Raw genomic sequence first — 25078 nt, 5'->3', positions numbered from 1 at the left:
GAGTGCTTGGATGTTTCTGGCAATCACTCACATCAAAAATATTTTGGAACTTTACACGAATTCTTATCACTTGTAATTTTTATTCGAACAAGTCAAATTTCACGGTTCGTCCATCTTGTATCACCCGTACACCTCAACTTCACTGGGACAGCTGAAAAACTTGAACAATAGGAAAAAACTCCTGGTAGACAGGAATTCCCCAAGCTACATCTTAAAACTACCCATGTTCCTCCCTATAATTTCGAACGTCTATGGCGAGGGAATTTGCCTGGCTTAGAGAGCGTGACCAATATTTTTTCAATTTCTGGTCGGGAGGTTAAGTTCAATGGTTTTTAATATTTCCGTTAAACTATTTGGGTACATTTGGCGGCGTTAAATATGTGAAGCGTAACGTCGTCTATGGCTCAATGCGCTTAGATCACTAGTTCAATTTTTTGAAATCATAACCTGAGATTGTCTAGCATATATCATAGGCAGTATCGTTCACCTTTTGAGAACAAAAATAAAAACTTAAATGACAGAATCCTATACGTTGCTTTGAGCCATTCAAGATTCAATCCCAGTGGCCTTAGGATAGAAAGTCTTAAAATAGTAAACTGATCAACTTGTTCCAAAATTTCAATTCCCAATTCCCAAAGTAAACTGATCGACTTGCTCCAAAATTCAAATTACCAAATTCAGCAAAAGTTAATACCGATTTTCAATATCACAAGAGCAAAAGAATATTTCTATTTTTCTTGCATGATCTCAAAATGGATTTTTATTATTAGATTTATTCAAATTTCGGCGCTGTCCTCATTTGGATTTTCTTTCTATGGTCCGAAGTCATCCGGTCTTAAAAACGGGCAGTGAGTTAACTGACCTTCCAATCTGCTCATCCATGATTGAATTGGACTAATACATATGAAAATGAAAAGATCCTCTATTGAAGGTTTTATTGTCATTATAGACTTTGGACAATGATTTTGCCTATCTTTGAAGAGGTCTGACTTTAGCGATTATGTGTCTTCATGTATAGAATTATCATAATTTTATCCTCTGTTTTTCTAGATTTTTGTTTGAATTAGCCATCTGAAGAAAAGGAAATTTAAGGAAAACTGTAGTCTGGCACTCTGATTTTGCTCATTTTATGGACGGAGAATTTAGACAAACATCACAGCCAACTTACATCGTGATCCAATTGGATTTTCGATAATTATATGAAATTGTGTTACAAAACTCAAAAAATCACTTTTTGGTCAAGATATGTCACCGAACTAACATCTAAGATCACTTCTCAAAGGCAATAAAGGATGATTTTGAAAGTTCAGGTGATTTCATTATATTATCTTCTTGAAGGGATGTGGGTTGGGGGCAAGTAGTTGATATATTTTGAATTAAATGTATGTCTAGGTGTCTATGCCTTGATTCAAAACTATAACATACTTGATTCAGGCCTTGGCAGTGCTAAAAAAGCAAAAAAAAAAAACAAGTAACGGTACAAACTAGTCCCATCCGCCTAGGACTGCTGCCTAAACGGCTCAAAACACACCTATTGCAGTTGGTGATAAGAATATTATAGAATCACTTCACCTTCATGATCATTCTTTATTGAACTTACCAGCTACCTGATGATATGCAAGGTGACAAGAAATCAGAAATGCATGTTGAGAGCCAAGCCCGTGCCTTGTGGTATTAAATACTAGGAATGAAAAATGAAAGCATGATTTTGCGATCATCAGAAGTTTAAGGTAGTCAAAGTCGACATCAAATTGAGCCTTTGCTTTGTTCGTAAAAATTCCAATGTTCTACTTTTGAAATGTAATTGCTGGTCTTAAAATGTCTTCATGATTGTTTTGAATTGGCACAATTTTCCAACAAGATTTAGTAATTCGAATTATGTGGGCTTCAGTTACACCAAATATACAGTACGTGTCAAGTGAAGGAATAGCGAGGAATAATCAGAGTTGATGACCTAATTTTGGGCTTCATTGTCATATGCTGTAGAGGAAGAGCAAAGATAAAGATCATGACTAACGCGCACCTTGAGCTAACTAGATTTTCAATAAGCTGTGATACAAAATTCGAACGCTACAAAATTCGAACATATGTCAGTTTTTGAGTATTTTTGACACTATATTGTTGTCATGGATCAATATACGAATACTGTTTGCTCGAACAAGTTGGTAATTTGGAGTGATTGACGAATCTTATCCAAGTATGGTATAAGGACAAGTATGGCTGGACACCTTGTCTCTACTTTTGCTCCATTGCATAACGTCAGCTGCTTGCTTTGTTGTGATTCAAATCGCTTTACATTCCCTTTAGGGAAGTCAAGAACCGGGCTTATAAACCATTTCAATTTTTCTCTTTCTTTTTCACGGATTTCATTACCGTTACTAGTAATGGAATCCCTAGATCTTCGATACGAAAACAAAATCATTTACTGAACTTTATATTCATAACTGATCCACTAACGAATTAGAGTTGGTAGATCTGGCTAGACCTTGAATGTAAGGTCGATCAGGAATTTTTCATTATTCTAACTAACTTGGATTCACGAGGGCGCACGTTAAGCATCTAAGGTAACTTCAATTGAACCTAAAATTGCCCTTGGGTTTGGACAAAGCTCATGAATGCTCTTGAAAACGTGCTGTATCAGATACTTTTCGTACCTTCTTTGAATGCTGTACAATCCCAACCTTTCTAGCCTCTCCCAATATGAGAGCTCCCTCAAACTTTCAATGTTCCTGGTATATTCCTCAGAACCTGTTGAACTTATTGGGGCCCATATGGCGAGGCATATTCAAAATGTGGCTGGATAACCGACTTATACACAGAGTTAGCACTTCTGTAGGGATCAAAAGCAATTTTAACATCAATTAGTTTTTAAGATTCGCGACCATAACCACGCAAAACTATCTCTGGACTTAAAAGGGCCACAAGTCGCACTACATTCGCCAACTTTCAACGGCATGCACCTCCATTAGTCTTTCCATAATTTTGGAGGAACTACATCCTTCATGGACAGGTATTTTGGTATAATCCTCCAAGATAATGGAAAGTAAATATCAAATCACTTTACAAGAATAATACTCAGTAGATGTTCTTTACTTTAAGTGAGCGATTTATTTTTCAAGTATAGTTAAGATTGGAACTGCTGTGTTTTTTTGTGGCATTTCTAGCATTTGGTACTATCTTTTTTTTTTTACTTAAGGAGTGGTTAGTTCTCGAGATCAGACGCAACCAATTTTAGTATAAATTGGTTTTTTTTATTCGCTACGAAAACCACGTAAAACTATGCTTTTCTAAGTACAATTTTATGGGAAATGATGAAAGTAATTTCTTTCTGCACTTACAAGCATGTAGTATATGATTCCGTGATTAATTCTTATTTTGATGTCCAAGCATTTGGAAATTTAACCTTGCAGGATTTAGAATATTCTTCAAAAGAGTTGGTAATCTATTCATTGTGTCACAATGCTTAAACAATAAGTATTTTAGCGAATATTATCTTGATAAAGCCTGGGATGTTAGATCGTATTCTTTGGCTTCTGCAGTATTTTGGTTGGTCCGCACCTAGACGAGGCAAAGGGACCTACGTCCACCCAAGGACTTCTAGTGACTTGACTTGAAAGTTCATTTATTAAGAATAAAATCGCTTGCAATGAAGATGAATAGCCTTGTTCTGGTGTTCATATCAAATTCAATTGATACTAGTCTTGCGTCGGTCTGTTTGATTAAAGAAATTTTGGGATAAGGCATGCACCGGTACCATTGGAATATAAACGGGGATGCTAGCATCTAAAATTGTCAGTTTAAGAGAAAGTGATTGCATTTCCCTTCAAGTGAGACTGGCCCCATATCATTGCAAATAAGTAATTCAAATTCCAGCGTAATAGAACGACTAGTTCAAAAGTCATGCCCTCTCCAAGCACATTACAGAACAGGGTACAGAATAAATGATTTAGCCCTCTTCGAGTAATCAATTACCATAAGAGGGCTAGCCCATTCATTCTGTGAAGGGCAATGGAGTAATCTTTGAGAGGAAATGACTTTTGATCCAGTCATTCGGTTGAGCTGATATTCGAAACATGTAGTTGTCCCTACCTGAGGCCAGTCTCATAAAAAGAAGAATCCAGCACGTGTACTCAATTACGAAATGCCAATTTTCCACACAAACATTCCCGTCTATATTCCAGCGGTTTATGGATTGGGTCACATTCTAATGAGCCGTTCTCCAAACTGGTCTTCTGAGATGGTCGCTATCTCAATCAACAAATTTATTTCTCTCCGATGAAATGCCTCCTCTGCATTTACAATAAATGAAAGTTAAACGGTTGCCACAAACGTAAATCCAGTTTACAAATTGCTTTTAGAAATAGCATCCTTTCCCTTACTAAGTAGTTGTCCACCTTAAATAGATTACGTCAATGAAGTCTGTTCCTTTCCCAAGTTCAATGACACTTATGACTAAGAATATAACCAGACTTATCATCCTGACTGGTTTAATCACAACGATATCGCAACTGAGAGACCGAATCGTCATTTCAAGCCCACCCCACCCACCCTCCAAATAGTGTACTGTACTGTACCATCATTTCCCTTTAAGTTGACGGTCCTTCAGGCATTTTAAGGTTCACTGCTGTGGATTTTAGCGTGTGTGATAAGCTCAGAAATCCAATGCGGGAGCGCACTCACTGATTCCGGCTTGAAATCATTGAGGATCGAATACCGGATCACTAGTTCAGTTCTTCCTTTCAAAGTGGAAAGATGTTACCCTTCACAAACATTGAATGATAGCGTGTTGCAATTGCGAATAATTTGTGGCGTTGGCATATGAAATTGGGAAGAGTCTGTGCCTAGGTGCTCGGTTGTGATTGATGTTAAAATTGCTTGTGGGTGGATCCACCCATAACAATTATTGCTTCGTGGAGTCTCTTTCTCGAGTGTGTGTTGGGTGAAATGGTGCCGAAAGAAAACTACATAAAGTGGTTACATGTTTCGTTAATGGCCAGGAAGTGAATCTTTGGAAAAAATTACACATCATCCTATGATTAAACCGTTCCGAGGATTCCCAGGATAATCGTGCCTCCCACCCGCTCCCAATCTTCGCCAGCCAAATAAAACACAAATTAGCAGTCATGGTCCAGCCAACTATTTCCCGCTTGGACTTTGGCATCTTTGCCTTGCCGTTGGCCGTACCAGCTTTTATTGCCATCTATTTCGGACTAATTCGGAAACAAAAGGATAATAATGCCTATTTGGTGGGAAATCGGAGCCTATCCGCCCTTCCCATGAGTTTCTCATTGGCCCTGAGTTTCCTCACCACAAGTATTGTTAGTGGTAAGATTTGACAACCAACCGCTTACTTCATGGACATTATGCCATAGCTAAGAGTGTCGCTAAAAACACTCACGTGACAGACTTGAACTCATTCGAATATACTCTGGGGTACATTAAGCAAATTTAGAGACCTTTTGCTGTTGATTTCATTTTGTTTTCAAGTCGAAGCGAGATTTATTCCGATTTATGAGCGGTGTATGCTAATCACATTTAGTTGTGCTTTGGTGGATACAAACTCGAGATAATGATTTGATACACGCGTTTCCATGCATGAGAAGGCCTTCAAAGCCTGGTTTCACAGATCCGAGATCATTTTCATATTTTCGAGACAATGGTAATGCGTTGAAACCGTTCCTAATTTTCTGCCCTTTGATTTCACAAGAATGCTCGAGCCATGACCCGACTTTCAAAGATTCGTGCAGCAGGTAGGAACAATAAACCATGAGGTTCAATCGCATAGTTTTCGTTGTAAACAATGCGCACATGCGAATGCGCCCTAGTCCCATCATACACAATGGCAATCAAAGCCAGCCAATCTCAAACCATAACTGATTGCGTAAGTGCATGGGAGATTCTAATCATATGGCCAGACTCGCACCCTTTTACCGTTCACATTAGCAACGAATTCGTTGAAACGAGAAAAGCAACTGTATAATGTTTTTTTGACAGTAAGTGAAGAAATTTCAACCTTTGAAAAGGGTAGGTAGGTGCTTGACACTTGCGTGATTTGCCAGGGCAACAAGATTAAGTACACTCAAGGATTGCTCCCATCACAATTGGGAAAGACCATTCAGTCGCTATCCTATGGATCATTGATAAGGTCTCATTTGTACAAATCGTCGTCTTGAGGCATCCATTTTAATACAATAGAAAATTTCATAAAACTAAAAGAACAAATTTCTCTCACGACCATCAATTGATTTGCTTTGGTTGAATTGGTTCTCGATGGCATGCATGATGGATCTGCATTGCATTGTTTTTCATTGGCATTTCTAGATCACCTTGGTCTTCTTCTATCGAGTTGTCAAATTACGATTTGTTCGAGATTTGAGTAATAAGTACCTTTTTAAAGTTATGTTATGTTATGACGTACGCTCTAAAGTCCCCGATTTTTAGAAAATTGTTCAATCAGAAGCCCAAGGTCAGAATCACCAGTAATTTAGAATCGATTATTTTCCGAAGAATTTTCCATCCTAAATGAAGCAAAGCCGCATTCAAAAATAATTGCTTTTGAATGGTGCTGTCAATACTCGCAAGCTATTTACTTATTATGACCCAACTCAATCAATCCGAGACCTTGACCGGTCGTTGTATGTCAATTAACTTAAATTAGATTAATATATCAAATATACTTTGACGAAGAATTTTACATTCTCACAAAAACTAACGTGGCTATCACAAGCTTTTCCATTTCATTTACTGTAGCCTGATTTTCCAAAAAAACATTAGCAAATCCCATTACACACAGAAAAAAATAATAGAAAGATGAAGAAAGTAACCAACTTGTCCGAGATTTTCGATTTCAATTGTGCATCATAACAGTTGTTCGATCAAGGTCAATTGGAAAAGGGAAGTCCATTCTCTGTTTTTGGTTGGCCTCAATTGAAAGGTCAGTAACTAACTGATTGCTTGGTCACAGGTCATGATTGGTTTAAGGGTTCAGTTCATAGTTTTAAGTGGAGCGTAGAAAGTGACTTTTTGACGCTTGTAATAAGTGTGTTCAATGTCAAGAGCATAGATGCTGGTTTTGTTCCCAAACTCGATTGGTTTATCCTTCATGAAAGGTCTCAGTCGTTTTCCGAATTTCTCGCATATCGTGGAAACAAAAGATGTCAACCACTGCGTCAAATTGGTTTTCGAGGTGAACGAAATCTAAACCAAATCCCTCATCTTCGTCGTTTCAAGTTCATGATGAACAAAAAAGGTAGCCGAACTTTTTCAAGCATCCGGATTACGCAGAGAAAATTGTCACGACATCTTAGAATAGCGTCAACCTTCCCAACTCCGGTATGGGCACTTACTATATCCTATGCAGTTCTTCTACCGATCTAGTACGTACTACATATGCATAGAGTCAAGATAACTGGATGCATAGATGAGGTGAGATGAGAAAAATCAGACCGGGGTCTTAAGAATAACTTGAAGTGGCTTCCAGGAAACAATGAATAAAATTCATTGCTCGTGCCTGGTTAAAGTCCGTCCTGGCTTCTCAAGCATTCGAACAATCAAGCATTATTGCGCAAGGCACAAAAAAACCAATCAAGCTTACCGTGCACGAATGGAAACAGTTGCACTACTAATGATGTCGTCATTATCGGTGTGTCGATCGATGGTTTTAAATTTCAATCGTGGTTTCGCTCTACAGGGGATATTGAGTTAGTCGAGAAGCAAACTGATCTGATCTCTCTTTCCTCTTTCCCTTCTCTTTCTCTCTCTCTCTCGCCCTCATATGAAAATAACCCTCCAATCCCTTCTCATGTTTGTTAGCCTGAAGAAACCAATCATTGCTCTCATGGATCTAGTCCAAGGTGATTGGGATGATTTGAATATCCTCTGTGGATGATCCTATCACGAATTCATGACGTTCCTCTCAGAATGAAGCCTCTTCAAAATTTGCTACTGATTTGATTCATACATTTTTTTCTGGACTATGCAGTTTTTCATGCAACCATTGTTTAGTGCAATCCTTTGGAAAGTGAACAGCCCTTGACTCTTTTATTTTTGTTCTTGAACTATTAATGTGCCGAAATTTATGTAACCGTTCATCTAGTCACGGATCAGTCTGTGATTTTCGTTCCGAGAGGATGTATCCAAATAAAGGAAATGCTATTTCATGAGACGAAGGAAATCTTATGATGCAATAACCTCGACAGAAAATTCAGGGAACTATCAAAACAAACCGAAGAACTGAGAAATAGCCTTCAATTTGGTTAATTCATTCGCCGTTTCAAAAGAAAAGAACCAAAGGAATTTTAGAATACGGAAAATTGATTTTGGGGTAGTTCTTTATTCTTCTGGGAAGATCAGTCGAGGATGTACCATGACATTTCCTTCCTCTTTAGAATTAAGGGCTCAATATGAAGGAAATAGTTCGATAAAAAAAGACCCCCACTATACTTAAAGCACAGCATACCTCCCTGAAGGAGCTCGATCGTTCCAATCACTTTTTGGGGTGAGGCTCAGTCTGATAAATGTCAAAAAGTTCACGAACCACGCATCATCATGACTTCAAGGAAGGGCTATCTCGGAAAAGTAAATGCCACATAAAATAATCTTGAAAGTCAATATTAAAAGCCCACAAGTTCTTGCATGATGGCAATCTTAAAATGGTTTACTTGAAAGATGCTTTGATGTTGTACATTTATAACAATCAACAAGTCTTCAACGTGTAATGAGCACTTTGATTCTCAATGGTTTTTTCCACGTATTCATGTTTTTCAGTCATTCCTGGCGATGCTGCTTACTTTGGAACAATTGGACCATGGACAATGATGATAAGTTCCTTGTTTGGTGGCATGATTGTCATGCTTTTGATCCCCATATTCTACAAGATGAAGTTGAATAGTGTTTATGAGGTAAGTTGCGAATAAAGACAATTCAAGAGCTCTCAAGCTCCTCCATACTCTTTAGTATAGTATAGCAGTAGCTCGCTCGCACATGATATTTCAGTATAGTATTCTAGTCTCAAAAAACAAGAACCAAATTGCCAAAGAGTTTTTTCTTTCTTTTGACTGATGTTCTTGACAACCTCAAAAAAATGTTCAATTCCTCTTCTTTGTCTTTCCGTTTCAGTATCTGGAATTGAGATATCAATCTCAATTGGTCCGTCAACTGGGCTCGCTCACTTTCATTCTTTCGATGACGGCTCATCTTGGATTTGTTCTGTACCTACCCAGCGAGACACTTGGAAATATCTCGGGTTTGCCTCCCTATGCTTTTGTGGTCATGATTGGGATGGTGGCCACATTGTACACCATCATGGTAAGATGAATAATGAGTAATCTTTCGCTTAGAAGTGCCGATTCAAACTCCAGCTGGGCGTGGGGGAGTGCTTTTAGGATTGATTTGATTCCGGTACCATCATATCAGTTATAACAAGTAGTATTAGTTTAGTCGCGGGGTTGCCAGTGGAAATGAAATTCAATTGGGAGCCTCTTCCGTCAAGCCAAATTTGTGGGCACCATTTAACCGAAACAAATGAGCGGGCCGGAAAACTACTGCACATTTAGACAGTGAGCTTTGAAGGTAGAAGTGAATTTTGGTTCGCCGAATAGGGCATGAATTCAATTTTCCGTGGGTGATGTTTGAATGAGGCAATATCCCTTTACAAAAGCTCATCTCTTCCCGTCCAAACTCATTTCGTAAAGCCATCTCCCACCAGCTTTCAACTTCGAAGTATTATAGATCAAACCCTGAGAAGTGAAAAGTTCTTCTTAATGGCCTCTATGACATATGATGTCGGTGTTGATGAAGGGCTCTGAGTTGCTGGCGGGCGTCGAACTTCATCACTCTCAATATTCACGTTCTTCGCCGACTTGTGCCATTAGCTGTGTTACTCGTAGGGTGCAAATAAATGACTCGTATCGTCACCGAGAAAAAAAAGAATCAGATTTGTGAGAAGGGGCGTGCTTGGAAGTTTCTCATTGTTTACTTAGAGCATCAGTTAAGGTTAAATGAAGTGCATCCTGTGTCCTTGCATGCTTGACATGATCTTGGAGCTAGAGGGAAGAGAATCCTGGCTTGGCATGTGCCCTCTACGTACATACGTAGAGTAGCTCTTCACTATCATGTCTAGAGGAACACTCATTACAATTGTAGATAAAAGACCTTGTTGGCTTAACGAGATCTTCACTGGAAGTCGAACCTCTTCAGGTTGAACAAAAAGTAAATTTGTAGAGGTTTTTAGAACGACGGAGCGCAAACACCAACGTAAAATACGATGAAGACAGTGGGTCGTTGAACCGAGTTAAGATGATTAAGTTAAAACCACCGAAAAGAAGTAGGCCATCTTCTTTCCATATTTACCGGTAGCGATTGTTTCATTCGTTCGATGAGAATGCTTGAGATGATCATTTCAAGCCGCCGAATATTGTCCACAATGAACCGTTTTGACGAGTCATTTGCCATGCCTGAGAAAAATGCAGTAAGGTAATTTTGGGACTAATTGTCACGACATTTAAAGTAAAAAAATAAATCATTTATTTTCATAACAAGGTTTTTGGAAATGCCAACTCCGCCATTGTGCCACTGTTAGAGCGTTAGGGTCTACGTTGATTGTTATTGATCGCTCTAAGTAGTGTTATGTTCGTCTCATTTTAATCAGAGTGATCAAAAAACTCCATTCATTTGTCCACCATGCAAATGGCAGTCAGTCCGCCTCTATTGCAAACCGCAGACCCTTGACTTGAAACGACTGGTCATTGACCACATGGCTCGTATTTTGTCGAGCTTAGAAACCACCCTGAAAGGTTAATCAACCTTGAGTTGGCTTGAATATCTCTTTGCAGCGAACCAAAGACGGATATCTCACTAAACCAAAACAGAGCCAAGATCAGAGCTCATTAGTAACCTTTTTGTTTACTCGAGTCTCCATCCATCCATCCATCCATTCATCCACGAGATCTGAACTCTTCAAGTTTTCTCAAAGCCACTGCTAAGAAGATCGTCATCCATGATATTCGTATTTGCCTTACGTATCCTTGTGCGAACAGGAATTTAGCAGTGAGAATTCACCCTTGCACTGAAGAAGGTTATCAAAATTGCAATCTGGCCTTGTTTTAATTTCACTCATGAGATTTTGATCAAACGAGGAAAACATTACTTTGTTGAGACGAACGAACTGAACTAATGTTACGTGTAGTTGTCATTCTGATTACCTGATACTGTATACGCTTTTGATAACATTTGGTGCTTTTTCAGGGCGGAGTTCAAGCCATAATGTGGAGTGATGTCTTCCAATTTATATTGGTTGTTTCCAGCCTACTGACCATCGTGGCCAAAGCTGCCGATCAAGTAACAGGTGGATTGGCTGAGGTGTGGCACATAGGCGTATCTTCCCAACGTATCGATTGGGCCAATCTCGATCCATCTCCTTTTGCCAGAACCACCACGTGGATTGTATTATTTGGCAACACGGTCCTCTGGACAACTCGGTTTGGCTGTCACCAGAGTCAAGTCCAAAAGTTCTGCTCGGTGATGTCATTGAGTCAAGCACGGTGGTGAGTAAAGGGTTACTTTGCCAAACAACTGGGAGGGGCTCTGTCGTGTTATGGAGAAAGGGTTTATGACGTATTTGTCATGAGGATCAGTCGGCTGTAAAGACGAATACAAACATCGAAAGGACAACAACCATCACATTGTTAGGTGGGTATCTGTTTAGCCCATGATGGTAATTCCAGCTTTTACGTTCGACTAAAATCTACAGGTACCTTTAAACTGTGAGTTTAAAGAGACAAAGAGGCAGCTGCTTGGAGAAGCCAATCGTAGACATCATGATAAAGCAACGAATTTTTTTGAATGACATTTCAAAGAACAGATGTGCTGCTGCGATTGAGTTGTTCTTCAAACTGTTTTGATTGCATTGGTGACTGCTGAATGGCACTTTGGAGACGATGTTGAGTTGCCACGCACTTTGTAATACTACAGTATTTCGAATCTACACTGTCCTTTTCTACTATTGAAATGAAGCACGAGCGAGCATATGTCAGATGCACCCATTTCAGGAGAGCATATTCCAATTTGCTTCAGAGCTCACAATATATTTTGGTGCACATTTGAGTCTCTATTTGTTTAGTAAACCTGCCATCCAAGTCCGAGCTTTGTGGCAACTATTTAGAGGTACTTAAAGACTCTGCCATTGAACAGTCTTATATTCACTTTCAAAAGGTTTGTTGACCCTCTGAAAGTGGTGAAATGCTTGATCCAACACAATGTGTATCCTTCGATACACTAGGGTACTATATAATAATACAGTGGACTAGAAACTGCTTTTTTTATTAGATGAGACATATTTTTTTCTTGTACCATAAATTCAGTGGAGATGACTTGAGTACAAACGTGTAAAGCTATTGGCAAAATGAGAAATGAAGGGACTGGACTGGCTCAGGAGCTACTGATCTATTGTATTACTGCGTTAAGCTTGCAGTCATTAAAAAGCAAACAGAGAGAATATTTTAGTAATTTCAAAAGAACTTGAAAAAAAGATTTAGAAAAGATACGTTTGTGATGATGAGAATTGTATTAATTGTATGGGGATTTCAGCTGGTATTTTGGAGCTGAAACTGATAATAACAGAACCTCTTGCTCCCAAAGAACTAGGTAGGGCTGAGTAGATCATGACTGAATTTAAATTCAACCGGTAACTTTGATAGCTTGATAGTTCTACCAAACAGATTTTTTGAAGATGCCATCTTTAACGTAGTCTTAGGTATGTATGTTTTTGATCTGAGCCAAAATTAAATGAAGCAAAGAAATAAAAGATGTTTCTTATGATTTTGCGGGATGTGTTTTAATATTTTTTGAACACAGTGTAGTCTAACGGCAACCTTACATAGTTGAAGAGATGAAAAGTTCTCAAAGAGAGTGTTGGAACGGCCAACTAGGCTTAACTAAAATATCTCTCTAACTTGGATCTCAAAATCAGCTGACTTGACCAAGGCAACCATTCAGTTCTTACGTCATTCTTTGATGTACGTAAGCAACTATCAATGAGCCAAGCCCTCTGGATCAAATTCATCAGTGACAGACAAAATGAATTTCCAACCGTGAATATCAAGATTGCGTAACAAATAGTTATGCAGCCAATAATCTGAATGCAAGTCTTCAATTACTCTCGTGAACCGATTGCACGTCTCATCATGTACCTACGTAAAGGCGCTTAATTTTGAATGCACCAATACCAAACAAGAGCTAACTCTTTGTGTCGAAATCTGAATAATAGCAATAAGTTACGTTCATGTCATGATTAGAGACGGCCAAAATATGCATTATCTGTTTTATTTCGTAAGTTATGTTTATTCCCACGTATTTCATTTTCATATATATTTTTGTGCATATTTTGTATTTTCTTCCTTATTTTTGTGCATATTTCGTACTTTCTGGCATATTCTTGTGCATATTTTGGGTTTTGTCAAAAGCAAATTTGATTTCGATCGAATGCTTGCAATGTAGTTGTGAAATGTAAAAACAATGGCCGACTCCTTGCATAGGCTTGCCAGGATGGTCCGGTACAATTTCTCTATCGTCAGTCAACTTTAAGATGCCTTATAAAGAAATATGTACAAAGGTCCTCTCAGGGTCACAATCTTCTCCTTCATTGTTTATTATTTAGAGTGAGTTTTAATTTTTGGTAGTGGCCTGGCAAGATTAAAAAAAGTCTTTGCCAGCAGGACGCAAATGTTTGTTACAAGTTATTTCGGCTTCGGCTTTTCTGATGCAAGACCATACTTCTTTGAATTAGACTCACACTCAAATACAACTCAGAATTACAAAAAATGAGTTTTGAATAAAATCAAAAGTTTTTACTAATAATGGCTGAACATGTCTTTCCAGCCTCTCATTTTTGGACAACCTTTGTCGGAAACACAATTGAGCACCATCTCTGAGCCAATCAGAGTGTGCGAGAAAAGAAGGACAGTCTAATCAGAGCAAAGGACCCGAGAGGACACTTTTCTGATGTTATTTGTATACCATCTTTAAATTGATCTATAACATTATTTTTTAGACACATGTTTTGGTTTCAATGCATACTTGTTTTCATTAGTTTTTATGCATATTATAAGGCATACAATGGATAATTTAAAGGCATATTTTGGCCATCTTTACTCATGATCATTGTAGGAGGATATAAATGATTCACCGAAAAGCTTTATCGAAAATTGTACGTGCAGTATAATCAACATAGAAGGCAATTAATTCAAGTGTCGTTTTTTGCATTTTTAGGACAGTTGGCCTTGCCATTATTCTATTTTGGATAGTACAAGGAAGTGCTACTTTGACAGGATTAGCCATTTATTCCAATGTGTGGAATTGTGATCCTTTATCGAACGGAACCATTGAGAGTCCCAGTGAATTAACCATCAATTACGTGATAAATCACCTCCGGCAACTACCAGGGCTTCTTGGCCTACTCATGGCCAGCATGATGGCTGCCACTCTTGGGTAAGTGCTCTTCATTCCGTCCGATGAAGCACAACAATACTATTGAAGGCTTTCTGTTTCAGAACATTCACCTCAGGCATTCATTCCCTTTCTGCCGTGATTTGGGAGGATCTCTTGTTCCAATTTCCGCAATTCCAGTCCGCAAATGAGAAGCAGCAGCTCGAAATTACCCGGACTATTAGTGCCATAATGGGTATTCTGGCCATTGGACTTTCTTTTTCATGTCTTCATCAAGACTTGATGGTGACTGTTGGGAGTCTGGCCTTGGGAGTGGCAGCGGGACCTTTGGCAGCCTTATTCTTACTCGGATTTTTTACCGCCACTACCAATAAATTTGTAAGGAGCTCTTTTATATTTTTGTTAATGAAACATCAACAACTATCTTAAGAATCCTTGATTAGAGGCTATCCATCAAATGCGCTGTATACAATATTTAGTTGTACAAGTTGGTCAAAATTTAATGTTTCATGCTCAAAACTCAATTGGCGAAAATGTTTTAGTGGTGATACTGTATGAAAAAAGACATCCAGATAAATCATCATGCAAATCGGTAACTATTCGGACGCATAGGCAAGCTCCCGGTACCAGCAAACAAACTTGCCTGCCAGTGTCAGCGATGCGAATTTGAGTCTTCAAACTAGTTTCAATGAAGCTAACCTTTCCTCATAGTAGCGTGAAAGAAGGGTCAGCCTCTCAAAAACGTATTTGAAGCTCTATATTTGCATCACTGGCACTGGTACCAGCAAACAAACGAACCTGCCAGAGCTTGCATAAATGCCCCCATTGTGAAACTATACTAATTACAGTACTGTACTACCTAACTTTTGAAAAATATCCCTTTTCTATGAAAACAATTTTTTTTGTGAAGTCAAAGTATGTAGAAGTAATCTGAGCTGTTTTCGGCTTATCTACAAAAAAAGCAGTTTCATTGAGATATTTGTTGTAAAAAAATAACGTTGGAAGTTTAGAAAAACCCTGCTCGTATGCGATGCGTGATGATGGAATGTGATATTCCCCGTATAATCCCTGTTATCTCGTATATCTTTTTTAGGGCTGCTTCTGCGGCTTTGTTGCGGCCAATGGGGTGACGATCTGGCTACTGATCGGCTCTGTTCTGTGGGACGATGCAATCAAGCTAGCTCAAGAGAAATCTCCCTCTTTCGATACCCTGGATACATTTGACTTTGGTTGTATCGAATCAGAGGTCAATCAATCATCTACAATTGACAAGATCTTCGCCGAACACGCCACCTCCAGCAACGAGTTCTTTTACATCCCAATTGGGTAATACTGGTCATGTTTAAGTGCAACTGCAAAACGCCAACACGTCAGTAAAAACCGTCATGTTCCGTTTTTACCCCATCTAGGGACTGGGAGATCGTGTTATACTCAACCAACCCGAACCTTTATCCCTTTATCGGTTTCCTCATTTGTCTGATCTTCAGTTTGATCGTGAGTTTGCTCACCCACTTGTGCTTCCAACAAAAGCCGGTGGAACAGCTATTATTGCATCCGTGGGCCCGGTTCAAAGAGGAAAAGGAAATGGGTGGGTCACTCCTCCTCAAGCAGTCCCACCAAAGACATTACATCACGCCCAATTTAGCCGACAAGGGGCTTTACAACGAAGCGTGGCAAATGGATGATCCCATCGACACGCACTACCGTTGGCCAAGTCCATCCCTTCCACCTACACTAAAGAAAAAGAACAAAGCACAACTTATTCGGGGGAATAACATTAACATTGCCCTGGACCCCAAACTCGAGGATACTGCTTACCCAAAGCAAGACCCGTCGTCGAGTGAGGGAGAAATGAGTCAGCAGAGTTTGGCTACGTCCAAAGAGGAATTCAGTCATACTCCCACCACCATGAGCTCGATCCATGGATATGTCGTCCCTCATAAGACTTTTAGTCGGCAAAACGTGATTAACGCTTGTGAGGCCGCTTGTGTTGGGGATATCGATGATAAATCTTCGTGTAGGTCCAGTTCCAGTGCTCAAAATGATCTGGATGAGATATTAAGTTGTTCATCAAGTGTAGAACTGGACGCCTTTGGAGACGTGGTTCCAATTCATTTGAGGAAACCAAAGGTCAAGAAAGTGACAGACCCGAAGATTGGAAAAAACTCGGCCGATTCCCTTCCCCTCCAAAAATCTCAGGACCCGTCTGTAGATGCAGAAGGCGAGGACGAAGATGGATGGACCACAGACTTCTAATGTTTTGAGAATGTACACAAACCAAAGCTAGTCATGAATAATATTTATTATTCCATCATATTGGCTTTGTCCTTCCGTGAATCCTCAGATCGTTGCCTATGACTCACCAAAATTTCCGGAGAGGATAACTTTTGTGAGTCAGTTTTGGGGGATTTTTTGGGTTAGCTCTATTTGCCTGCACATACTTCATGTGCAAGGTAAATGGTGATCCATGTGTACAATGTAATAGGAGAGGAACTGAAATTTTCATCTCCCTTAAGTGCATGATCAAACTTGAACCAGGAACCGGCCACTCTTTCCCCTGTTTCTGTAGGGCCGTTCGTTGCAGCACGTTGTATGTTTGAACCAATTCTGTATGTTGTCAAAGGAGGAGTGCTAACACCAAAAGAGCTGGGTGTGTTACGAGGGTAAGTGGCGTGGCTCTGCTTTTCTTGTCCCAAAACGAAACATTGCATTCCATCTTGCGGATGGGCGTTTTACGTGCACGCTTTCTTTGGAAAATGTGATAGTCATTCACATCCTGCCTTTCCCTCATCTTGGTGAAGCTGCCCTCCCTAGGGAGTAGGGTGACGGTATATTCCATATTTGCTTGAATTCTTATGGAAAAATTTCCACTTGAAAATCTCCTGTTCGAAATTAGATGATACACTACAACGAGAGCAAATCAATACTGCCTTGTTGAAATGCATTTCTAAGACGCACATTCAAAAAGCTAGTGGAATATCATAGAATGAATATGAGGATCATCTATTCATAGCAATTATCTAATCTAAGAGGGATTTTTGGGCAGGTAAGTGCGGATTTCTTAATGACTTGCATGGAATGAATACAAGTGAGTAGTCGAGTAGGCCTTTCAATAAGTCAGGGAATTCTGTGGAGTGAAGAAAGAAAATTCCTCCTAATATTCCACACGAATGGCCAAAATTTCCAGTTTGGAAAATCAAACCAATCAAAAACTATCAAGATCGTGCAATATAATTTTATTGGATTTCAATACATTTTAAACTGCAATCCAAGCCAATGATTTGCACCTTCCGAATGAAATTCATATTTCATCCGAGGTAGTTCCATCTCGATAATCTATAACAGAACCATTTTTGACGGTTGCTCTGTCGTCACCCTCGGCACGAACCAGTGACTGACTGGGTGTGTAAGTAAGTGAATGAGTGTCTGTGTGTGTGTCCCCTTGGTCCTATCTCCGTTGGGCATTGTGCTCTCCTTTCCGGACCAGCCATCAGGGTGTGTATTGTGTCTGGCATGGTCCATCCTCGTAGCCTCTGTACGTTATGTTCACAGTCTCTCTTTGCTGCGACGCCCAAATCTGTCTGAGCTCCCTCGAACCTTCTTTCTCCTCTAGCGGTGACTGTCCTGAAATACCCAGCATCAGTCGGTGCTCCCTCACACACTTCCTCACTCGGCATTTTGTGCATTGGCTTTCACCAAGCCGGTTCCTTTACTCGCTTCCTATTTCCAAAGCGGCGTTGATTGGAAACCTCTCTAACAAAGGTTGTGGAAACAATAGCAAATATACCAACAAGAGCTATAGTTATATCCGAACTTGTCTTATCAAAAATCCTGTATCAACAACATGTCTTGGGGAGAATATCTGAACAATCTGAAGGCTGAGGGCCTCAAACACGCCGCTATTTGTGGCTTAGATGGATCATGGGTCCAAGCATCCGAAGGCTCAGAGGTAAGGCTCTTTTATAGGCTAAGCTCAAATTTGATTGAGAACCGACTTACAATGCAGTACATTTTATAAACAAACACCCTTTCTATTTCTCTTATCTCATTTCCTGTAATAACTACAAGAAGAACCTAACCTGACCCAAACAAGAGACCTAACAACGAAATTTGATAAATACGTTGATTGAAGTAACTAAAGCCATCCTAGTTGGAATAACTAAGACTCTTTGACATTCAATTCTTTCGTCAAGGGTGTCAAGAGAGAGAAGGTTATACGCAATATTTCTCTTTTTTGTTGTTTTTTGTTTCCCGTCTTACCCATGCCTGTCTTAGTAACAAAAACATGTCTTTCGCCCCTCTGAAAAGCAGGGTGTATATTTCCTCCCGTGATGATTTCCCCCTGTTCCACCCTTTCGTTTAGTTTAACTCTGTCGTGGATTGCATGGCAACCGCGAGAATATGAAAACGCTTTATCTCTTTAATGAACCAGACTTCCAGTCAGATTTGGATCTGTTCGTCAACATTTTATTGATTTTACCAAAAAACGTGTCAATGGGCAAAGGACTTCTATGCTATGGGTATCGAAAATGTTGATGTCCCACTTGGCCTTGGTGTGATGAAACATTCTCACTCTATTGGCTAAGTAGTCCATGTGTCCACCCCAACCTCTAATCCCCTGGGGTGTTCATGCAAACCCAGACAAAGCACAACTGAGGAGAGGATAAAAACTACTAATCTGCCCCCTTTCCATCAATTGGAGAGCTTTCAGAAGAGACAGATGTCCCTCTCTACTGTAGAACTGATGCTATCAGTGACTGCTTCTCCAGGCCTAAATCCAATCTTGTCACATACTTTGACCTACTTCCTTAGGAAGAATTATTCAAATTGAATTCATATCAGCGGTTTGCAACATGCTCATGAAAAACACACGATTTTAAAGTTTTTCAGAACATGAAGAAAACCAAACAAGTTTGGAGGCAGGTGTGTCAAAAGATATTCCTTTTTCGTAATTACCGTGCAAAACGCATTGTGTGTAAATTACATCAACTGCCGCTTAGGGTTTGCAAAAAGCGATGAAAATGACGAATGAAAGAAATGCCACCGCTCTCGTTAGACATATATGGGAGTAATACACCATTTGAGTATGCATACTAGTGAATGTCGGATAAGGAGGGCAAGGGAAAGATAGTAACTCCAAGAGCTTCCCGTCACAAAAGTGCACGTAAACAAAAAGTCGCTCAAAGATTCGATGCTCTAACTCGCAGAGAAGGATTGAATGCAATGCTGCATCGTAATGTAGCATTATCTTTATATGGACGAACTAGCTAAAGAACTTGTAAATCTTAAGCTGCGTTAGTTCGTCGCCCTCTCTGATATGAAAGATCTTATTAAGAAGCAGATTGTTTCAACATCTTTAGCGAGCTGGAGGAGTCCCTTTTCCTGGTACTAAGTCAACTTGAACTATCTTTATCTGCAAAGAAAATGACACGAAGTCCATGGACGAGGTAGCAAATACGCAACCAATCAATCCCCATTTGTTGTTTATGAGGGGGGAGTCAATTTCTTGTAACAAATTAGTTTCAATATTAAAACAAACTCAACATCCAATAAGATACTACATCTAAATTTCATTTCAGATCACACAAGATGAGGTGAAGTCATTTTTAAGCTCCATGGGGAACGTGGAAGCTTTGGCTGGAAGTGGTATTCGCATTGGAGGCGAGAAGTACATGTAAGAATAAAAATACATTTCTTAACACATGAGCCATTATGCTGTTTGTTCACGCGAGATTACTTCAACAACATATCTAATCAAGAGTATATTTGATATAAGTCGAAATAATTAGCCCGTATGCTTTGCAATTACGATACAAACGTGCAAATTGGTTCTTAAAGAAGTAATAGAATGACAAAGTGAACCCAAACCAAGGGATTTCAAATTTCAAAACATTCAAATTATTCAAATTCAAGGCGAAATGAAATCCGCTCGTCCTCAAGGCTGATAACGATATTTTCTGAAAGCTTCGGAACAATTATAATTTTGTTGATTATTGTCGCGGTTCAGCTACCTGCTGAACCTATGTAGTACATTTTACCGGGTGTATGCCTTACTTTAACAAGTCCATTAATCTATCATTTCAGGTACATCTCGGGGACTGACACCATCTGTCGGGGCAAGAAGGGCCAAGGCGGCATCCACATGGCCAAAAGCAATACCAGTGGGTTCAAAAAACTAGTGCACCGAGCATTATGATCCATCTGTTCGTATGTTTAAATATTCGTATTCCTTACAGCTCTGGTGATTGGAATATATGACGAGAATGTTCAACCTGGACAAGTCGCCATTGTGGTGGAGAAGATGGCCGATTATTTGAGTGGGCAGAACTACTAAAACTATATTCGACGGGACAGAGCAGATGTGTCGTGGGCTACGGAGGACGACCCTTCTATTTCAATGATTACTCGATTACTGCACCACTGACACTTTCCGGCCGGCCGGCCAATCATTCGGTCCGCCTGTTGTTGTGGCCACGTTGTGACACACAAACCAGAGATTGAAAAGATATTAATAAAAGAAACCCCCTTTCTCCTGAATTTTGATACCAAATACTTTTCACGCTTTATTACGTATTTTGAAATGCTTCCAAATCTCCCTAAAATTACGCATTTGATGCTCAAACAAAACTATCTTCTTGATCCTTCCTCATTGTGTCTCTTCCATTAAGGCGTTTTACATCCCTCTGTTTTTGTGATTCCATTCTAATAAACTTAAGATGATTTATGTTGGCGAGGAGTTTTAATTTAGCAATCGAATCATTCAGTTTCATTAGGTGAGTTAAAATGATCTCTGTTGATCATCTTTTGAAATTTCTCAATCCACACAAAGTATGCGTGGCCCAATGGAGTGTTTGTCACCACACATTAAAGTTACTGAATGAGGTAGCTTCAACAGGTAACTTCGACTTCCTGCCTTTTCCTCATAGCTTATGCTTTTTAACCGTCTTTCCCTAATGAGATGGCCTATTAACTTTTGCCACAATTCTGTTCCATTGAATGATTAACAGGACTGCCCAGTTAATGCAAAAAAAATATTTTTTTTACTTTTTCCAATCTTTTTTGCAATATTTGCACCATTCTGTGTGTTTTGCATTTTACCATTGTGGCTAAGAAAAAAAAGCTTTTCCAATGATTTTAACCCTTTTCCTTGAAAATGTTAAAACCCTGAGAAAATACAAGACAAACTATCTTCTACTATTTCATGACTTTTTCCCTAAATGGCGTCATAGTCTTGGTTTTTGGACAACACAACCGTACAAGATCAGCTTTAAAATACTGTTCCGAATATTTTAGTACATGATAGTATCTGGTAGTAGGACATGACAAAGTATCTGGTGACATTATTTCCATTATTTGTTAGCACAACACAATGGATGCACAACTTAAGCACAAACGTTTTGCCATGGCCAAAGCTGCTTTTGTTCAAAGCACATACATCATTAAGACTTTAAATTGAGTAATGTGATTTTGGAGAAAGTTTGCGCACACTTTTTTGACGTGCTCTTGAATCTTAGCTTACCCTGTCATTTTGTTGTTTCATTGTTTTGTTACTGGTTCGTTTAAAAGAGTATTTTTTCTTCAGTTTTGCCCTGTTTCTTGTATTCTTAATGGCGTCTTTACCAATTTTATTTTCATTATTTGGACAGCCCTGATCATTTTTTTTTTGGCTTATCATTTGCGATGTTTTAGAGTTATCATTATAGTTACAAAATTATAGGGAACGGTAAGCTGGTGGTGTTCATCGCATAAGAGACAGTTGCAGGTCATGGACGGACGGGGATGAAATTCCTTTTTGGAACATGTGACATAGTGGTCTGTGTCTAAAGCCTCCTTGAAAATGTTTCGTCGTCTGATTAAGTCAAGGGAGATATGAAAAGTTTGTGCAGCTTTGCCAAAAAAAATGAAGGTAATGTCTTGACAGCATGTCCTTAGGCAGAAACCTTCCAGAACATTAGTGATCTGTTATCTTTGCTCAGATCCCATATTTTATCATTGTCGAGATTCAGATGTCTAATCTTCCTACATAGCTGTCATTTAAGTGGATTCAATTCTACATGGTTATTGCCCAAAGTCAAGTGACCATCGGAAAGACGATCACTTTTTTTGACTCTTTGCCCTAAGGGCATTCCTTATCTATTCTTCTTTGTTGTAGTCTTTATTGTTAGTATCACGAACCAATGGAATATGGAGGGGGAGGTTAGGATCTAAAACTAACATTTTGAAAGCGAGTGAATGGATTGCAATTTCCTTCAGTCAAAAAGGATTCGCAATTGCAGATGTCAAATTTCAGCTCCATCAAATGATTGAGTCAAAAATTATGACCTCTCCAAGCCCAGAATATGTAAGGGCATATATTGAATGATTTTAACACTCTGTGGCAGTTGAATGCGAGAAAAATACCCGTTCATTCTGCGAAGAGTTATCTGTTGAGCTTTTAAAACAAATCCTTATCCAGTTTTTTTCAATTAAGGTGAAAATAAACCATAGAGGAAGCAAGGCCTAGGGCTGCGATGCAAGCTAGACAGGTGGACTCGTTTTCAGAGCCAATGAGTGACACCTCAATGGCTGATAGGGTATGGCTTCTGATTGTTAGAGGCGCTGCTTTTGATCGGCTGGAGGTGACCTGTTTCATTTACCGACTCAGCTGCAATTAAACCATAGAAGAAGAAACATAGTACAGTTAAAATTCGAGTTTGATGTGGTTTTTACTGCAGCTGAATCGGTAACCAGTGGACAGTGCAACTCCAGCCGATTGAAAAATCAATACTACATATACATACCCTTACAGCCTTTCAGCCGTCACCCATCAGCTCTGAAAATGAGTCCGCCTTGCTAGCTTGCATCGAACTTACTGCATTCCGAAATACCAATTCTCGACCCATGCATATCCCGTCCTTATTCCAGTGGTTCATGAAAGTACGACTATAAATGAGTATGAAGCGGTAAAAACGAGCAATGGTTACGTTGGATCCCAAGGCGACTTCCTCATAATCCCAGAGCGAGCAATCAAGGAAATGTTCTTTTATTGGTAGGACTAAATTTGTTTTTTTTGGATATTCTTGAATTTCGGGTCATAATGGGCCAACAGCTCCACTGCAAGTTTGATTTTTGCTATGCCCCTGAAACATTGAGAAGACAATCATTCAAAGAAATGAGTCTAAAGCAATTGATATGCTTGGCTCTCAGTCATATATGGGAGCACTTCGTAAACTCAATAACAATATGACATATGCACACAAACATCTCGAAATCTTATTTTTCTCTGCATCAAATATTCCCTGGAAAACATGCTTAAGTCTCGGTTTGGCACTATATCATTCCATTACCAAACAATTCGATAAGTATAAAGCAAATAAGCTACTAATGTCTTACCACTAAGACAAAGGTTGAAATTATTCTATTCATCCCGAAACTGGCCTAACGGAGTCGATCAGAATCATTAGCAACCTTATTAGGTTATTGACATGAAATATCAAAAAACATGCTTTTAGCAGATGCTTTGTTACTTCAATTTGAAAGTTGCGGTTAATACAAGATCGAAAAATTGCCTAACTGTATTTCAAGTTACTGCCGCGACATATAACAGCCTTTTTCATTGGCAAAATAAGAAATGATATTTTGACATTTTCTTGAAAAACTAAAAGTAACAAAAATTGTCCCTTAAAGCTAAATGATGATCTTCGAATTTGTTACTCTTTGTAATAATTAATTTCTACGTAACTGGAGGCATTTGTTCATAATAAGAATTTACGATACTAACTGATCGAACTGACTATTGCCAATTATGGCATCACACTTGTGAAATATTCACATTAAGTTCGTTTCAATGATTTTGCAAACTATTCTTAAGTTTTTGTGCATGCTTAGAAAACTATACTTTTTATGTTGTTTTATTTCGCAGAGGATCTTTTTTTCTTTTTTTGGACACAAAGAGCATGCCAAATTTCTTGGCAATTGCTTTAAGATATAACAGGAGCATTTTGATGTTAAATTTGATTCAAAGTCATCCTGCCTGATATCTTAGCGCCTGCTCGATATGCGAGTTCCTTTTTTAATAAGTGGATTGATAAATTAATATGGGGTATTTCAAAGATGGTATTTCGCAAAAGTTGTTCCTAGTCCTGGCATTTGCACAACTGGGGTTTCCACAGTGGTTCCATTTTCATTTAGTGCTGGTTAAAAAACAACAACAAAAAACCATCATATTTAGATCGACCGCTACAGAGCTTTCAATTCCTCACTTTTTCAAAATTGACTTCGTCGTTCTAAATCACAAAGCCATCTCATTCGTATCAAGATGTGGTCAATAGTTGTAATAATACAAGAACTATTGAGGGTCGAAAAAGAAGTTTGATTTGGTTGAATAGCGCAGTGCCCAACCTCTGTTTTTTGGGGGCAAACCCCGTGATAAGGAAAGACATTTAAGAAAAAATGGATATCTTTGTGCATTGAGACCAGAGGTGTGGGTTGACTGTTACGTTTTCAAAGCGATGGCCAGGCTACAAGTTAAAAATGGGCCACCATGGACAAGCTCATTATAAGGAAGGCAATTTCTTGGGAACCAGTGACTTCCAATATTTCGTGGGAATTGATAATAACTTGAATAACTTGGAGGCATTTTGAGTTGTAACTGTTC

General features: G+C 39.1%; 2 protein-coding genes and 1 long non-coding RNA gene across 3 annotated transcripts; 2 read left to right on the top strand and 1 right to left on the bottom strand.

Moving 5' to 3' along the window:
• The first annotated feature begins 4758 nt into the window (after positions 1-4758).
• Positions 4759-16810, top strand: LOC131879732 (sodium-coupled monocarboxylate transporter 1-like). The gene is made up of 8 exons (XM_059226131.1): positions 4759-5325; positions 8767-8900; positions 9118-9306; positions 11245-11543; positions 14266-14484; positions 14547-14820; positions 15536-15768; positions 15852-16810. The coding sequence occupies exons 1-8, from the start codon at positions 5124-5126 to the stop codon at positions 16696-16698; spliced, it is 2397 nt and encodes a 798-aa protein (XP_059082114.1). The 5' UTR covers positions 4759-5123; the 3' UTR covers positions 16699-16810.
• Positions 8335-11321, bottom strand: LOC131879734 (uncharacterized). Its single transcript, XR_009373184.1, has 3 exons — positions 11202-11321; positions 10351-10454; positions 8335-8869 (listed from the first exon to the last, which is right to left on the bottom strand). It is a non-coding gene; the product is annotated as an uncharacterized LOC131879734 (long non-coding RNA).
• Positions 16811-18070: 1260 nt separating the features above from the next.
• Positions 18071-21166, top strand: LOC131879730 (profilin-like). Its single transcript, XM_059226129.1, has 4 exons — positions 18071-18391; positions 20022-20116; positions 20527-20603; positions 20679-21166. Exons 1-4 carry the CDS (start codon positions 18287-18289, stop codon positions 20774-20776), a joined length of 375 nt encoding a protein of 124 aa, XP_059082112.1. The 5' UTR covers positions 18071-18286; the 3' UTR covers positions 20777-21166.
• The last annotated feature ends 3912 nt before the right edge of the window (positions 21167-25078 follow it).

This window comes from Tigriopus californicus, chromosome 4 (genome assembly GCF_007210705.1).
Source record: "Tigriopus californicus strain San Diego chromosome 4, Tcal_SD_v2.1, whole genome shotgun sequence".
NCBI lineage: Eukaryota > Metazoa > Arthropoda > Copepoda > Harpacticoida > Harpacticidae > Tigriopus > Tigriopus californicus.
The sequence above is the reverse complement of the archived record's forward strand: the minus strand, read 5'-3'. Positions and strand labels throughout refer to the sequence as shown.

Excerpts from the sequence above, each read along its gene's own strand:
- LOC131879732 (XM_059226131.1), top strand. The coding sequence starts at position 5,124 with ATGGTCCAGCCAACTATTTCCCGCTTGGACTTTGGCATCTTTGCCTTG. Across the intron at positions 14,821-15,535 it reads CCGCCACTACCAATAAATTT|GGCTGCTTCTGCGGCTTTGT; the intron begins GTAAGGAGCTCT and ends TATCTTTTTTAG. Across the intron at positions 15,769-15,851 it reads TTCTTTTACATCCCAATTGG|GGACTGGGAGATCGTGTTAT; the intron begins GTAATACTGGTC and ends TACCCCATCTAG.
- LOC131879730 (XM_059226129.1), top strand. The coding sequence starts at position 18,287 with ATGTCTTGGGGAGAATATCTGAACAATCTGAAGGCTGAGGGCCTCAAA. Across the intron at positions 18,392-20,021 it reads AAGCATCCGAAGGCTCAGAG|ATCACACAAGATGAGGTGAA; the intron begins GTAAGGCTCTTT and ends ATTTCATTTCAG. Across the intron at positions 20,604-20,678 it reads CATGGCCAAAAGCAATACCA|CTCTGGTGATTGGAATATAT; the intron begins GTGGGTTCAAAA and ends TATTCCTTACAG.